This window comes from Emydura macquarii, unplaced genomic scaffold (genome assembly GCF_026122565.2).
Source record: "Emydura macquarii macquarii isolate MOO-44397 ecotype Brisbane River unplaced genomic scaffold, CSIRO-AGI_Emac_v2 contig_369, whole genome shotgun sequence".
NCBI classification, from domain to species: Eukaryota; Metazoa; Chordata; order Testudines; family Chelidae; genus Emydura; species Emydura macquarii.
This window is the reverse complement of record NW_027130506.1, coordinates 3,641,701-3,659,474: the sequence shown is the minus strand read 5'-3', so window position 1 is coordinate 3,659,474 and position 17,774 is coordinate 3,641,701. Positions and strand designations below refer to the sequence as shown.

Below are 17,774 nucleotides of genomic sequence, written 5' to 3'. Positions count from 1 at the left end.
GCCTTCCACAGAAAGCTTTTTCCTGTTTGTGGATTAGATCAATCTCTTATGGGTGCAGGGTCTGTGACCTTCTAGGGCCCAGAGAGCTCAGAAGGCAATGGCTGTTTCTGCTAAATAAAACCTTAACTACAGCTGTTAATCATCAGACTGAAATTAATTTCACAGGGAATAAAACATTTTTCTGCAAACTTCCCTAGCTTCTGACAAGCTCTTCCCACCCCTTCCAATGGATAAGTCTCCTAAAACACATACTCACCCAAAAGAAAATATCAAATTATTTTGATTTTCTTCATAGAACATTTGGTCCTGGTCCTTAAAGCAACCTAGTTTTAACCAGCAGGCACACTGAGATACTATCAGCTACTGGCACTCATCACATCTAGTAAAAACCTATGATGAGCTCCAGGTGACTAATAACTGTTGTTGACAGTGTGGTTAATAGAGCCCTGTTTTACTTCCAAATCCAAATTAACAAAAGCTCCCTCCCAGAGTGTATCTTCTGCAGCTGCAGCTGGTTGCATCCACAGCAATAATGAATGTGAGTGCCTCATTCTTGGGCACTATTTTGTCATCACAAACTATTACTTTAAGCTTCCAGGCTCTCCATCATTTCTGTACTAGTTGTATTGCCTGTGCGGTTTCTTGCAGATTAATTTTACAGTCAATAACACTAATTGTCCCTCATTTTGTTAATATAAATATGCTTAACCCCTGTACAATTTCTGCCTACTCTAACAAACTGGTTAATCTGTGCAAAGATTTATAGTAGGGAGGCAACTTTCCTGCAGCCCACATTTGTTTTCTCTCAGTCATCCAGTTTCAGTCAGTCCCTTGTTTGTTTCATCTTCCCATCTTCCTCCATTCTTCTCCCCTGCCCCCTCTTTCCTGACTCCTTGAACAATGTCTGTCTTTGTTCAGCTTGACCACAGAAATCCGTTGCTGACAAGCTAGCCCTCTAAATCTCGCCTCCTCTTACATTACAGTCATTAGAATTATGGCCTTGAGGGTTTAGTGACTTGGGGGGAGCAAGGATAGTAAGTTCAAAGGTCACTCAAAAGTGTTCTCCTCATAACAGTATAATATTAGTTTTCTGGCTACTGAACAGGACATCTGACCTATTAAGCTCCAGGATATGATCAGCCATTGGACCAAATTTTTAAAAATGCCACTTCTTGATTATTATAATAATAAGAACAATGACACTTTACTTTTCAGTAGTGCCTTCCCTGTGAGGATCTCAAAGCATTTCATAGACACTGACTGATTTAGTCTCACAGCACCATTGTGAGGCTATTGATATTATTTATAAAGTACATAAGGCATGCCAGGTGTCTCACATATAGGAAAAAAGTCAGGTCTCGGCTCCACAGAGTTTGCTATTTAATTAGACAAAACAGGCCAAGAAGAGGGCAAAGGGACATCATATAAATATAGGTAAAAGGATGGTGGGGAAATTTGGCAAGTGGCTCATTAATTGCACAATTTCATTTAATTTTTTGTTGTTTCTTCCTCCGCCTCTTATCTCTTCCTCTTTACCATCTGACCCTGTCCTGCCCTCCCCTCTCAAACTGTACCCTCCTTTCCCATCTCATCAACATGTGGCTTTATGATATCATAATTTAGGAACCTTTAGTCCAATTCATTTCAAATTTAGTAAGAAAATTCTGTCTCTTCCCCAGAACTAACCTACCAGTTTTGAAGCTGATATTCTTTGTCCATAGAATTCTTCATTTGTAGGGCGGGAGGGCAAAAATCAGATTTGTAAAGGAAACACATTTTCAGCTGTGCAACTTTCACAACCCCAGAATTCTGCAAAAGTGCAACCCTCTTGCACCATGTGCATCTTCACATGATCATCAGTCCTTAGCAGGGGTTGCACAATCCCAGATGTGATTCTATCCAGTCACACTCTGTAAAGGTTGCATTAACTTGGTGATCGACAGTTTCCATTGTTTTCCGCATAACCCAAACATTGCGGCTTGGAACCAGCTTTTAACTATAGAGAAAACTATTGTTCACATGATAAAATTTAACTCAGATAAGTATACTAATCACACTATAGCAGCATGGTGATACATATTACTGTACATTCTAAGTATTCAGCCCACCTCTTTCTCCTGGTCTTCCTGGTTGGCCAGGGTTGCCTGGAAATCCAGATCTACCTGGTGCTCCTTGTTCACCCTGTGGTCCCGGAAGTCCTTGTCGACCTGGCTCACCAGGAGGACCTGGGATAGTTCGTGTTGAGACGGACTGACTTGGAATCTGGTTCAGAATTGAATTATATCTGGCCATGTGACCTGTAGGGGGAAAAATATTCCACCAAATTCAGGACACAGTGGAGAATCTGGCCCAAGTGTGTTTGAAGGGGGTAGGTTGGTAAAAGGGATGCTGGAAGGCTTTCATCCTAAGGGGGAGATGTTAAGACTGTGGTCTGTGATGTATGCTAGTTGTGGTGATGGTGAAGTGTGTACTTGTGGATGGAGAAGTATAGTGTGTACACTCTTAGGTAGCCTAGGGTACACACTTTTAGAAGGTAGGTACGGTTTGGTGGCCCAGTGGATAGGCTGTTAGAGGGTAGGTACTGTTTGGTGATCTAGGGAATGTAGGAGAGTAAAGGGTTAAAAGCTGGATAAATGGTCAGGCCTAAGCTACAGGGAATGGGGTCATGGCACGGGCCAACCTTGTTTCTGTTAATTGGTGTGAATTTTAGTTCAAGTCTGTTATCTCTCTTCTTCTCCTCCCTTCCTGACCATCTGCACCAGGGATGGGGCTAACAGAATAACTATTCCCCCTCCTGTGCAAGGCCTTTGGTGGGAAGAAAGGATTATCTTCCTTCCCCCCTGGCATACCTTTACTTCAAAGAATGTTAGTGTAAAATGAATAGGTTTTAAGGTGATGTGCCTGCTCTCTATATGGTAATCCTGTAAACAACAAACAGGGGCGGGTATAATTGTATTCATCATATAATTGTTAATATTCATTTTATAGGTGTCGATGTAACCAAATAAGGGTCTATGGCAAGTTGCTGGAAATGGATACATTTACATACTGTTATGGATAAAAGAATTGTAAAGTAACCCCCTCATTGCTCACTTGTGGCGTCGAGGTGGAATGAACAGGCAATAAAGAGTTCCATCTCCCCAATCCGTCCCAGGGACAACCTGTTTGGTTATTTCTAACAGGGAATACACTGTGAGATGGGAGGTACCATTTGGTGGCTTTTCATTTTCTTACCAGCTACAGATCTATTCTCTAGCTGTGGAAATTGCCATCTAAAATTCGAACTTAAGAGATACTGATCTTCTTACCTTGGATGAGCTGTTCACACACCTGATGAGCAACTGCACGCACCATTGCCTGGGACTGAACGTCACCCTGGATAACAACAACACCATAGCAACACATTGCTCTTATGGCACTTTTGTCTTGAATGTGCTCAGAGCGCCCGTATCTTTATTGTCCCCCTTGTTACAGATGGGGAAAATGAGGCAGAGAATCTCTTGGACTTGCCCAAGGATGTTGGTGACAGAGTTGGAAATGAGAAGCTCCTGTTTCCCAATCCTGTTTTCGGACAATAAACAAAAGGCTGGGGATGGTAACCACAGAAGATCATGGGATACACTCACTGTTACGTACACATCATGTTAATTTCTTTTAACATTTTATTTAAATTTGGAGAGAGGGATGGAGATCAGATGAAGAAGAAAAGTTTGTCAGATTAGATCTAAACTCACCCACAACTATGAGTGGGCTGAATGTCAGTTATTATGGGGGTTTTATGGGACAGAAGGTCACATTGAAGTGTACTTGTGGCTGTTGAATATGGTGACAGAGTACTTACCCGCTCACCCCTTTCCCCCTTTGCACCAGGAACACCCTGTTAAAAGATTGAATGCACAGTTAATTCTCAGCTTTCTCTAGCTCTAAGTACTGTATGTTTGAATCGCCAAATATTAGAGTATTACAGTAAAAGGAAGGAAAGTAAACAATTCAGTTTTAGAACACTATATAACCCTAGTGAAAGGATGGCGATGATCTCTTAAACATGCTCTTTCCTTTTCAATACCCAGAAGGTATTTCTCCTCTCAGCGACTGAATAGCAGGTGGTTACCTTTCCCAGCTTTTTTCATTGTTCCTCATTTCTGACCCTTGAGGGTCAGACTTGTCCTTCCGAGTGGCTGCGAGTGCTGTCTTCTCAATGCTAGCGTAGCCAAAAGGAAAACAATGCATTCTGGAAACATTGAGTGGCTTCTGTTTCTTTGCTGCTAAGTTCACCTTCCTCCTCAAACTGTATTTTCTTGCCTGGGGTGTCTCTAAAATGGCACTGAAGCCAATAGCAATGTGGACTGAAATCAGCTGCACAGGTAGAAATTTACCTGCTTTTGAACCTGGCCACTATATAAGTTTCTGGTGGGTGCAATCCTGATTTTCAGTCATTTTTTACCTCTCCAGTTTGTTTTGCAATATTGATAAGACTTCAAGCACTGAGAGAGTTTGGCCTCATATGTCTTCTAGGCATATCTGCACTTACGAAAATTGAGACCAATTTCTGGAGCATGTTCCCATATCTGGAACTGGAGCACTGACAATAAGTAGTTTCATATCTCACCAACTCTCTTCATTGAGCACTTAATTATTATGCTGGTAGAGTATGATGAAGAAAGTGTTAGTCTTATCTTTGCTTATATTTTATCATCAGTCACTATATTTCCAGTTAGCCACATATTTCAAATGCTTCTGCTAGTATAAATCACCAGTGCGGACTGGATGTTTGAAAAAAAGTCTAAAATTATTTAGTATCCTACAAATGAAGCCAGACATGCAGCTGGACAATGTCAGATTCAAATACTTTTTAGAACATAAGATTATTACATCCATCATGATATATGAAAAAATATTTTAAGCAGACTACGTAAGTAAACAAAATGTTAAAATGTTAAATTAGTAATTTATTAATTCAAAATATTCAGATGAATTGTTATACCAAAAAGGCCAACTGAAAAACTCCAAAACTGTCGTTAGTGTGAAATTTATACCCTCATTTTATAGATTATTTTTTACTTCAACTATTTTCTTTGACCTATAAAAAATAGCAGAAAAATGGCAGAAAAATTTAGCATCAGATCCTGAACAGAATCAATGGCAAAACTTTCTGTAGTTGAAGCCTGTAATTACATTTTAAAAGTGGGCCTTGTTCTGATGTCATTTACACCCATGTAAATCAGGGGTATACTCACTGAAGTTAACAGTGTTACACTGGTGGAAAACCAGTATAAATAAGACCAGAATCAGTGCCAGCTTTGTGGAAAGTTAATACAGCAACACATTTTATTTTCCTTAGTGTAATTTGAAATGGAAAGAAAATTAAATAGCTACATTCAGAATACAAATTCATATGCTGTATGCTTTTAATCTTTAGGAACAAAGTCTTTTCTTCATGCATATATTTCTGCCCAACATTTTAAGTCAGACCAAAAGCAAAACAAAAACTAAACAAAAGCTAATTTAAAACAACAATGGGATGTTTCGTTTAGTCATTAATTACAATCAGTGTGAGGGCTTCATGATCAAATGGAACACAATTCTGGGTATTGGGTAGCTCTTTAATGGATAACAGCAAAGGTTAGAAACTGAATAGCATAGCACTGGTAATATATAAGGATTATGTTATCTTACTTACAGGTGGTCCAACACCACCTTGTGGCCCAGTGTTTCCCATAACACCTGGAACACCAGGAGCTCCAGGTATTCCCTAAATAGAGAGAGAGTGAATAATTACTAATTGTGACGTCCAACATCAATGAGTTTTTGTTGACAAATATACGTAAAACACAATTTTTATATTATATGGTGAGCATCCCAGTTCCACAATGGTGAATTGGTAATTTGAAAAGTGAGAAGACTATGCACTATGCATAGTACACTAAATTAGATTTTTGCTGCTAAATTTTGTCCTTTATCAAGTCATATAGATTCACTTTGATGTCCATAATAGTGGAAGCCAGAAGATGAAGTGTTTATTTTCATTGTTTTCTTTTTTAACTTACCATTAAAATATAAAGACATTTGAATTAATAATCCTTGTTAAAAATCAGAGAAAGGGCCAATTTATAAATTCAAAGACATTGTGAATTAAGGCTGGCAGCAGATTGCCTCACTCTTCAATTCCTCGAGGAATTGAAACACAGACTATATTTAAAACTATGCACTGTTGGAGAATCCATGCAATAGGCAAAAGAAGGTGAATTAAGAATGAAACTGTAGCTGTTCTTGATGAGCTTTACACAGTGATGAATATTCATGAATGTAATGCATTAGTTGATGTGAGCAAAGTGTTGCAAATAGATAAAGAAATAGGTCAGTGCTAAGCAGTATTTACTTATTTAGAATTATGCAAATAGCACAAAAAGGTAATATCACTATTATTCAGATAGTAACACGTTCTTTCTTTAGTGTGTAGTTATATAATTTCACAAAGTAGTAAAGGGCCCAATTTTACAATCCTTAATGAGCCAAACCTCCCATGGCCTCCAATGGGTCAATGGATCTGAGGGTCAAGGGCTGTGGGGCAAATACTAACCCAGTGCTTGGCCTGAGTAATCAGGGAGCTGCTGAGTAAAAGAAAGAATCCTCCCTGCCCCAGACTGCTGAGCAGCTATCGAGCAACCCTGTGGAAGCTACTGCAGCCTGATGCTCTGGAAGCACTGAAGGATTTCCACAGCAGTGGATTCTTTGGCCTTGTCTCTCTCCAGGCCCATGCATGCCCCACCACACCCCTCCATATACAGTGCAACCACATCTGTTCTGCTATCAGGGCACTTCCTTGTGGCTGTAGCATCAGGGGCCAGATTTGCACCCATATGAGTCCTGAGATCTTATTTCCCAAATGGGTTAGGTTCATTGCCTCTATCCTTGTGAATTCTCATCTGGTGTGCTGGCCAGTCTGTAAGAATGCTGTGCGCTTGTGCTAGTCAGCTGATCACTGCACTGACCTGGAGACGGACGAGTATTTTACAGTTTGCTCACCCCTTGTGACTCTTTATTTATTTTTAATAATAGTTAAGCATTTAAACAAATGACAGGTGGGTGCTTTTATAAGTCACAACACAATGGTAGCACCAACTCACAATTTCCTTGCTTTTGTCAAACTTAAAACCTTTTGAGTTCTTTCAACTGGTATTTTTTTCCCTCTTGTAGGATCTTCAACTAGTTAGTGACTGTTAGCTAGCTAGTGATGTTAGTGCAGTAGCCAAGGAATGGAGGGAAAAAACCCCAGGAGATTCAAAGGGAAATGTCCACCTGCAAATATTTTACTTTCTTATCATTAACTTATAAATAATAGATTGTCTTGTGTCCTGATTCTAGCCAGTTCCAATAAAGTAATAAAGTAAAAGCTCTTGTACATTTTTCAATGTCACAAGCCTTCAAATGAGGAAATCAAAACATATACTGTGAATGTCTAAGGTACATGAAAGATTCCTTCCACAAAGAGATCTTCTATCCTATTCAGTGTTAACCGCAAGAACTTTAGGGTCAAATTTTGCCATCCTGGCTCATAATATGTAGTACAGGCAGAGTTCCTCTGGGCCATGTCCGCTAGCTCCCTAGACACCTTCGAAGAACAGTGGGCACTGCCCAGGGTTCTCTGCTTGGTGTCCCCTTCAGGTACCCTATGTTTGACCCTCTGACCCTCACACCTGCTCCTGTTTTTGCATTAGTTGTCCCCAGTAATTAGTTGCATCCCGGGTTCAGTAGCTCCTTCCCTTAGGCTGCTGGAGGGGCCTTCAGCTGTAGGCAGGCGTACACCCACCCACTTCTGAGAACTCAATAGGACCTTACCTGCTGATTTCATCTGCCCTACTTGCAAAGAAGGTATTACAGTACATGAGTAAGTCTGGCAGAATCTGGCTATTAGAGAATACTTAAAACCATCACAGACAAATTGGCCCACAATCCTCTAAAACCCAGCTACAAATCTTGCTAGTACATGTATCACTTATAAATAATGTGTCTTCCAGAGGCAGATTTATAACACTAAGGACAAACTTCTGCTCTCAGATGAATATATATGGCTCCCATTGAAGTCAGCTGAGGACAGACTCTGGCTTCTAGGTTCTCTCAATTATTTTGTGAAATGTTTGAATACATGCTTCAGCTCCATGACCGGGGACAATGAACTATGGTGGTTCACATCAGTGAACAAGTCCAGATTGGAACTTCCCTCAAGACTAGTGTCTGGGCCTCATTTCAATGCCAAGGGGTATCAGTCCACCTTACACAATGCAGCTACTTGACTTACCACAAGATGGCAGCATATTTATTGAGTGACTCAATCCTTCTTTTCCATGGGGGAGTCATTATCTCTCAAGGTAAAAATCCAAAGAGTTAGCAAAGCATGGGCAGCTTTCTCTGCCAATCCTGTGATTAATCAGAATTCTAATCTCCAGTGCATCACCCATTTAGCCCCAACTGGCACAAACAGCAATTTACAAGCCTGAAAAGCCCTCAACACATGTAGTAATAAACCCTGCATAAACAATGCTTACCACTGGCCCAGGAGGACCCTGGGGTCCTGTGGGTCCATCTTTGCCAGGCAGACCCTAGGGAAGAGGAACACGTGCAAATTAATCAGCAAGCTTCTTAGAAGAGTTATACTCTCCAAGTCCATTTAATTTCTTCTAGAAGGCAACTTACTTTTCATTTTGTTATTAAAAGATTTTGTTTAAAAAAAAAACAAAGCAAAAAACCCCCCAAAACCCATGCACCCATATTTCCTAAGGGTGAAATTCACCCCATCCAGCAGAGGCCTACATATCATTCAAGTCTCATCTAGAACAATGCTCACTTGGGATGAAGTGGTACATAAGCCTTGTGCTGGTGCTCTGCAAAGGGGCAAATTTCACCTATAATGTTTCTATAAATAGGTGGACGAGAAAGATTGCTTAAAATTCACAGAAGAGCACTCTGAACACTCTTACTAGAATTACCTGAGATGGGTTGCTCTCCTACAAAACTCTTCTTCACATATGTAAATTGTTATTCATATGATTATGCCCATTGACTTCATGATAAAGAATGATTATCTGAAGGAAATTTTCACTGCCCAGAAATAGCTCACAGTTTTACTGGACACCACATTGGCCCTGATTCAGGAAGCTACTTAATGAGACTTCACTGGGCATACTCACATGCCTGAAGTTACACACTTGCTTAAGAACCTTCCTGAATCAGAGCCAAAGACTAATGATTACTCCCATATTAGAAAGCAAACTACTCATGACAGAAAGAGTGTAGAAGACGAAAGGTTACTTATGCATATTAACCAGGAAGAACATTTTTCATTAACGTACTTTAAATCACAACCCCAATCAACTGTTCTGATCACTGGGTCCAGAATCAGTATTTCAAAAGTGTACTGGTTCTGAAAGCATTTAGACTTGTCCACCAAAAGGCTTCCAACCCTAACAAGTTACAAAATATTGTAACCAACCTTAAAAAATAAATCACATCATTCTGGTTTTCTTCTTTCCCTCACCCCCCCAACTTAAATTCTAGCAATGGATTTTAGCAATGGATACATGATAAACTACTAGATTTTAATGCTTTAGCATTTGGAAACTGTGATTCCAAGATCTTTCTATATGGTATAAACCATTGGTTTGAAAATCTTATCTTCTGTGTAACTGGAAAAGATTCTCTACTCCATATTCTAAAGGTGTTCAGGTGACAAAATAAGTATGTGTCTTATAACTTATCCATATTATATCATCTATCCACACTGTGGATAAGAGATACTTTCCTGTTACACAGCATATCAGGATAATTCCTAAAGCTTCTGGCTTCCTATAAGCCCTTCCATTATTTCAACTAAAGAATAAAAAAAGAATGGCAATGTTACAGTGAAATAAATGCCAGTCCACCTGAATCCACTTTTAAAGTATGTGTAAATAATACATATATAAATTTAGTTCCTTTTAAATCAATCAGCAAATCAAGAAAAGTTTGCTCAGTCCATGAACCTGCAAATTCTAAAGGCATGACAAACTCTACCCATGAATAAACGGTGAAATGAAATCAAAAATAAAAATTGACAAATACAGCTGGTGTTTCTGAGCTTAATGTGGGTAGTAGCCATTTTGCTAAAAAAAATTTATGTTTCTACCAAAGTTTAGAAAAATTTATGCTAGACAGAGCCTTCATTTGTGACACTCGCAGTATGGAAGCCTCTTACAAAATAATGTAATGCAGAATATCTGTTTGTTTTCATATTGGTTTACCTCTCATGAAAACTGATGCTTTGATATTTAAACAAACTGTTTAATTTTTTTAAAGTAAGTGTGAGAAAATCTGGCCCTATTGACTTCAATGGGGCCAGAATTTCATCCAGAATATTTTGTGTATAACTTTTTAATTAGTACTAACGTAGGATGGAAATTTGTTTAGCTGTTCTCTTACAGAGCCTGATCTATCTTCCACTGAAGTTAATGGAAGTTTTTCCACTGACTTCCAAGGAGCTAGATTGGACTCAGAGAGTCTACTGGTGTAAAAACTGCCACACTTCCCTTCCCACTCCACCAGTAGAATGACAGGAACAAACAGTAAGTTTAGAAATGCTGGTTTTTCTTTAAATGTAAAGTTTTTAATTATGCTTTATTTATTTCCTGCTTAGCAGTACTTCTTACCCTTGGCTGCTGGAGAATGTCTCCTTGCATATCCTTAAGGTGCATTTCTCTTGGCACTGTTTCTGAATTTCTTGGCCATTTAAAATAGTCTCCACTGTATTTGTTAGGTGTGAAAATTGCCATTTATAGATTAAGTCAAACTGAAGTCTGCCTCCAGGAGCAGTATGGTAGTAAATGTTCTTTGTACTAAGCTAGAAGTAAAAGATATACACCAGTGCTGTTTGTTTATGCTACTATGAGGGTAAGTAGTTTTTCAGATTATCTGATAGCAGATATGTATTTTAGACTAATTTGGAACCTATGTAGTAGTATGAAGTGGTGGTTAATGGGAGGAAATGGAAGAAAGAAAGGAAATGTATTGCTTTTGGCTGCTTATGCCATTAATTTTGGGTGTGTAAAGTAAAGTAGTGTGTGGGCTCACAGAGTGGTATTCAGAATAGTAAAACATTATCACACTGTGGATTGTTTCGTCTATTGAGTTCTCTTCTGATGGCATAACCCAAACTCTGCATAGTGTCATCTTTTGGAATTATGTGGAAATATGATACTATACCTCTGATGTGGTCATATTCAATAAACCTAAGAGTCAAGGGTTCCTGAATTTGCTCCATATACTCCCATGTCCAGGAGCCAGATGTTTCAGACTTACATGCATAGAGGAGAGCTGAATCCACACTAAATGCCAGGATTTGAAAACCACCCCCACATGTACAGAAGTTTAGATTTGAAAGCCAACCAAAACTTTCCAGCATTATTTTGTAGGACTGGTTTAATTCAGGACATATTCTGTTACTAAGCTCAACTACATGAATGGGGAATCAATATCAGCCATATATCTTGGGATGAAATCCTGCATTAGGAATTAAATTCACCCATGTGCAAAGGACAGAGTAAGATTTAAACCTCACTTAAGACTGTTGGTTCTGGCCCCAATGAAGTCCATGTAAGTTTTGCCACTGACCTGAAAGGAGCCACAATTTCACACCTAGAATTGGTTGCTTAGAATTTTTCGGCCCTCTGCAAAAGAGTGATTTTTACTCTAAAGGCCAATTACGGAGTCCTGCATTCAGGAAAAATCCTCACTGAAGTTAATGAACCCATCATGCAGTATTTACTCATGCAAAACCACTGAGTGTGTCCGAGAAAAGGCTGCAGGATAGGCTCTAATGACAGGCTCATCTGAATAAACACAACAGAATCAAGCCCGAAGCCTGTTTACTTGGGGCTTCAAATAATTCTTTTTGCCAGAGCAAAACCTCAAAAAGTAGAGTTGTCCCCTCCCAAATTTCACCTCTATAAAGGATATTTGAAATTATTTTGCATTAGTTTTTTTCACTCATGCTAATTCACAGTAACTGTGGCAGGTATACAACTATCCAGTTAATTCACTAAAATACTACAGACTACCTCAGTTATGTCAATCTGCAGATGTGAGGTAGTTCACAAAAGGGCTGTGTTGTTCTTGGATCACAGCAAACTATTTCTGACTAAATAAAGCTAACTTAGGAAAAGACTAATGAAGTGATTTCTGGAATCCTTCGCTGCTCAGAATACACATCCTTTATTCACTGTAATGGCAGTTTGGAAAATTGACAGCATGAGCCAAGACTAGTTCTGGCTCAAAGACTAGTTCAAGCCATAAACTAGTTCTGCTTCATAGCACTTAAACACAGTAATGCCCATTTAATATCCCACACCTCCTTTATAGGTGAAAGGGAATTTATTTGTGTCGTCCCCTCTAAGAGCTGATATGCAGCAAGTTTCTCTTTTATTTTTCAAAGTTTAAAACTCAGAAGGCCCTGTACGGTCTACTTTGCTAACCACTTAAATATTTTCCTCCATTGTTTATAAGATACTGCTAAAATTCTTGTCTTGAAAATAAAATTCCCTTCCTTACTAATCTGGTCCTTTTCTGTTCCACACATGGAGATGAGCAGGAAGAGGTGTGCCACCATGGCCAGGAAAAAGTGCTAAGGACCAGACTCACCCTGCCCTCTTGGTTAAATGCTGGGCTAATGCTGGCAAGCAGGTTAAAGCTGCAGATGGTCAAAGCCTTCCCACCCATTCCTGAGCTACTAGTACAGCCCTGAAGTAGCTCAAGGGAAGGTAGTCACCAGACACCACATCTCATCTTCTATGTTCCCTGGTGCTCGGCAGGGACATGGTGAAATACACGCAATAAAGCAGTTGCCTCTGTTCAAGGCTACCAGCCTATCTACTAAATCCTCCTTGATTGCAACTCCAAGACCAGCATGCTGTTCTTGTCCCTCCGCCCAGGTGAAGTTGGGTGTGTAGGGAGAGTTCCCAGGGAAGACAAGAGGGGAGTGAATATGGGAAAGCCATACCCCGGAACAGTGAGAGACCAAGTCATAGACATTTGTGGCTAGGGAATAGCTCAAATGAGCTGGGGAATCTGAGGACAGAGCGATGGAGGCACAGTTCCTCCCCCAATATGTACATGCAGGAAAGACATACCTACTGCACCATCCCTTAGAATGGTACTTTATGGTCTTCTCTCCACAGCTGGCTAGCTTTGTCCCCTCGAGGGTGGCTTGCATCTCTCAGGAGAGAATGAGGACTGTAAGTATGACTGGCCCTTGTGTGGAGGCCTTGAGGCATTGGGGAACATGGGAAAAGAAAGCACCTTTCCTCCTCTGCCTGGGCACCTGCACAAGGGCCAGTTACAATCTAGCTCTTTTATTCATATTCCTAGCAGAAAGGGAAGAACTGAAAGGACAGGAGAGTATAATGAAGAATATTTGGGCCAGATGTTTTTTGGAGGAGTGAGGGGTGTTAACCAGCACCCTAATCTCAATTTAAGCATACTGTCCTGCACAATTCAACCTGGCCCCTTTGTGCATGGTATAGCTGTGTCCAGAAGACTCAGTGTAAAAGCACAAATTGCCCGTTTTAGTACAATCACTCTAGTATGGGCAATTGTGGGGAGGAGGAAGGAGCAGGGAGAGGTTCCTTGAATGTTTTCACAATGACGACATCACCAAGAACAAAACGGGCAGAAATTAGTTTTCTTTCCCAACATCTTTATTTCTTCATTTATAACGGGAGGAGTATGGTGAGCAAGGGGAAGGTTTTTAGTATGAATCTGAAATTTAGATTTAGTCCAGGTACCAGGTTTGTTTAAAAATCTATCATGGATACTTAGAGTTTGTTTTATTAACAGAAAACAGATCTTTAACTCTGTTTCAGTCTTTAGATTGAATTTTAATCTCATCTCATAGCATGGGCATTCCATTATGAAATTGATTTCTGTTTGTAATTTGTACACCTGATTAAGGGATATACTATGATTTCTTCTTTTAAAAGGAAACTACTGAAAATTACAAAAAGGAAAGGAATGTTGCATATAATTAAAAAAGTAGGGAAATTTAATAAAAATTAAAATAAGCATAGAAAGGGAAGCAAAATCAGAGACCCTTATCGATAGATTTTAATAATGATTAAAAGCTCTGAGTATTAGAAGGTAAGACAAAGCAGAAAGGAAACTTGGAAATAAAACTGGGAGGGGAGAAAAAATGTATCTGCGGTTTAAGGATGTTTTAAAATTATCATGTTAGCTATAATTCATCAAAGTGCTTAGTTATGTGCTTAAATCCCTATTAACATTAGTGGAATTTTTCAAGTGCTTTGATGAAACAGGTCCATTATGCCTCAAGCATTTCAATTAATAATAAACATTAAAAAGAAAGTGATGGCCAACCTAAGAATAACACAGAAAACATCAGTTCTACATCATTTTTGTTTTATAGTAACAGCTGCAAAATAGTTTCAGAGCTTGGCTTACAGAAGAAAGCTTGATAAAGAGAACATTATACAAAAAGGTAATTTACTTCTTTGCAGTTTTCCAGTTCCCCTTTGCTACTGCTTCAAAGTTACGTCTGTCAGAATTACAGAATACTCCATTGCAGATGAGCTTTCCCTTCAGACAGACTGTGGAGTGAGGTCACCGGGCTCGAATCTCCACTCTTTCACATGAGTTTTATGCCAGTGTAACCCCACTGGAATCAATGGAGTTACACCAGCATAAACTAATGCAACAGAGTGGAGAATCAAGCCCATTATTCTGTGCATATAACATCACAGTCTGTTGTCATAGAAATCACTATAGCATGACAATATAGCAGAAATGCCCAATGATAGGCCTGATTCTGTAAGAACACCAGAGCTTCCTGTGAAATATTGAACATGCTTAACTGAAGAACAATCATCTAGTTCATGAACTCAAGAGCAGGAGACACTAAACACGGGAAATAATTCTGATCAGTATTTAAAATTGAGAATTTATTTAACTTCCCACCCTTATTATAGACCACACATCGGCCACTTTCAGAATAAGACTTACATGCTTTTCCCCTGATTTAATCAAAGCCTTTGTGTACCATATTCTTGTTTCTCAAAAATATCCCACTGTGGCTACACTACCAGTTCAGCTCCAAAGGTGGTAGCACTAGTCAAAGAACTGCTGTCTGATACACCAGGGATTGAAAAAAAGCAATGCTGGCTAAGTGGGGCTGTATCAGCCTCATATCTCTAGGGATTAGGCACAGAAAAGAACCTGTAACACATTCTCTAGTGGGTTACACAGACAAGTCACTGGAGCCACTGGCATTTTTATCACCCTGTCACCTAGACTTGATCTGAGCAAGGCTAGACAAAGCGGTGACAAGAACAACAGTGGCCACAGGAGCCTTATGCCTTCCTCACTGCTGAAATTGTAGCTGAGCCAGTAGTGACAGTGAGAAGTATAGGGGGCAAAGGCCAGTGAGACATATCCAAAAGGAAGGTGCTAAGAGAAGCCATGAAATGGTGAGGTATTAGAAAGATGGAGAGGTATACAGTATACAACATAGGAAAAGGAATACACTTAGAATAAGATTGAAAAGAGGGCAACTGATACAGTGTCTGGGTATCTAACATAATACAGCAACATTTCTGATCTCGTATGTTTGACTCGTAATTTAGTTGTAAACTTGGAATCATTTAGATCAGAATGTTGTTTTTGATCTGAACAGAACTCACCATAAATCTTATTCTTTAAAAATTCCCTTCTTTTTTTCTTAATTTCAGAGGGAAACCATCTATAGCCCCAAACACTACACTGACTTCCATAGAACTACTCACACGCTTAAAGTTAAATGTGCTTAAGTGTTTGCAGAACTGGGGTGGGGATCTGTATCACTGTACAGATACTGAAATAATGGGGCTCAGCTCAATGTCAGAAATCCAAAGAATAAAGAGAAAGTTCCACAATTTTCTGAAGTTGCGAAGTTTCATAGCCATTTTCAAGAAAAGCTCCTAAATATTCAGAAGAGGTTGCAAATCTTGTTTAAAGGAAACTATAAGTGCTTGACTTGTAAGTTGCACTGAACTACTAATAATCAGGTGGAGATTCTTTTCCAATACTTGGCTTCAGTCTACCTAGTAGTATGAAACAAAAAACTGATCAGCTGCTGCTATATCAGGCTAATATATAGAGGTTTCCAAAGACACAGGTGAAAGTACCTGGAGATTTAACCAAACAAGTTAATACTAAGATCCATATCTTGGTTCCTAGCCAGAATGAAAATATCCCTGAGAGTCTCACCACAAGCAAAAGAAAGTTGTGTGGCAGGGTGCGCCTGTCCTGCCCTGTGGATCCTGCGCTTCAGCGGCTGTGCCAGTGGTGCGGCGGGGAGGGGAGTGCAGGGGGAGGGGGACCCGGTCCCGCCCTCTTCCCCGGGCCCCGACCCAGGGACCCTGTAAGGAGTGGTCTCACCCTGCTTAGTCCTGGAGACCTACTACCTTCCCTGGGCCGCCTGTCCGTGGCCCCCCGGCCTGTAGACTGCTCCCTCGTACCGGCGTGAAGGGTTGTGGTGTCTTCCCCGGCTGGAGCCTCTCTGTCTCGGTATGGTAGCGGCCGTGGATGATAGTCCCAAGCCCTGCAGCTATAGTGGCAGCAGGGCAGGGCAGGGCAGGGCAGCTCCTCTCCGCTCCGCTCCGCTTTGCTTCGCTTCACTTCACTCCTCTTCGCTCTGCTTTGCTTGCTTTGTTTTGCTTTGCTCTGCCTCCTCTCCTCTGGCTGTTAACTCCCTTTCAGCCTACCTGGCCTGCCTGAAATGGAGGCTTTTAACTGCCGGGGCAGCTTCTTTGATAGGCTCCAGGTGGCCTAATTGGCCCAACTGTCTTCAATTAGCCCCAGCTGGGTTACCCAGGGAAGAGGGCTTTATGGAGCCTGGGGCTAATATACATGCCTTCCAGTACCCTTTCATAGCCCTGCGGTCTGGCCCTGTCACACATCCTCCCCCCCTGCTCAAGCCCCCAGGTTTGGGCAACTTGGGACGTCAGACAGTGGACCCGGGACAGACCATCAGCATTCCCGTGGCGACGTCCTGCCCTGTGCTGTATGGTGAACCGGAAAGGTTGGAGGGACAAGAACCACCGGGTCACCCGCGCATTTTTCTCCCTGTTCCGCTGCATCCACTGGAGGGGCGCGTGATCGGTCACCAGCGTAAAGTGGCGTCCCAGCAGGTAGTAACGGAGTGCCTCCATAGCCCACTTGACGGCGAGGCACTCCCTCTCCACTACTGCATACCTCTGCTCCCTTGGGAGGAGCTTCCTACTGAGGTACATAATGGGATGTTCTTCGTCACCTACCATCTGCGACAGGACCGCCCCCAGCCCCACTTCTGAGGCGTCGGTCTGCAGAATAAATTCCTTTGTAAAGTCAGGAGCAAGGAGTACGGGGTTATTGCAGAGGGCCGTCCGTAAGTCTGCGAAGGCTTCCTCTGCCCCTGCGGTCCATCGTACCATGTCCGGGCCCCGGGCCTTGATAAGGTCCGTCAGGGGGCTGGCTCTGGAGGCGAAATGGGGGATGAACCGTCGGTAGTACCCTACCACCCCTAAAAATGCTCGGACCTGCTTCTTTCGGTTGGGCCGAGGCCAATCCTGGATGGCTTCCAGTTTGTTGAGCTGGGGTCTTACTGTGCCCCGCCCTACGATGTATCCGAGGTATCTAGCCTCGGCTAGACCAATGGCACACTTGGCGGGATTTGCGGTGAGGCCAGCCCGCCTCAAAGTGTGCAGTACCCCTTCCAC

At 41.2% G+C, this 17,774-nt stretch overlaps 1 protein-coding gene across 4 annotated transcripts in view; it reads right to left on the bottom strand.

The window, feature by feature from the left end:
- COL14A1 (collagen type XIV alpha 1 chain) overlaps positions 1–17,774 on the bottom strand; it is a 171,992-nt gene that overhangs the window by 16,319 nt on the left and 137,899 nt on the right. For all 4 annotated transcript variants that reach the window (XM_067530837.1, XM_067530848.1, XM_067530857.1 and 1 more), the window contains 5 exons: positions 8,547–8,600; positions 5,681–5,752; positions 3,842–3,877; positions 3,309–3,375; positions 2,109–2,297 (listed from right to left, as the gene is read on the bottom strand). In XM_067530837.1, the coding sequence (XP_067386938.1) occupies positions 2,109–2,297; positions 3,309–3,375; positions 3,842–3,877; positions 5,681–5,752; positions 8,547–8,600 (418 nt within the window). The remainder of the gene's footprint in view (positions 1–2,108; positions 2,298–3,308; positions 3,376–3,841; positions 3,878–5,680; positions 5,753–8,546; positions 8,601–17,774) is intronic.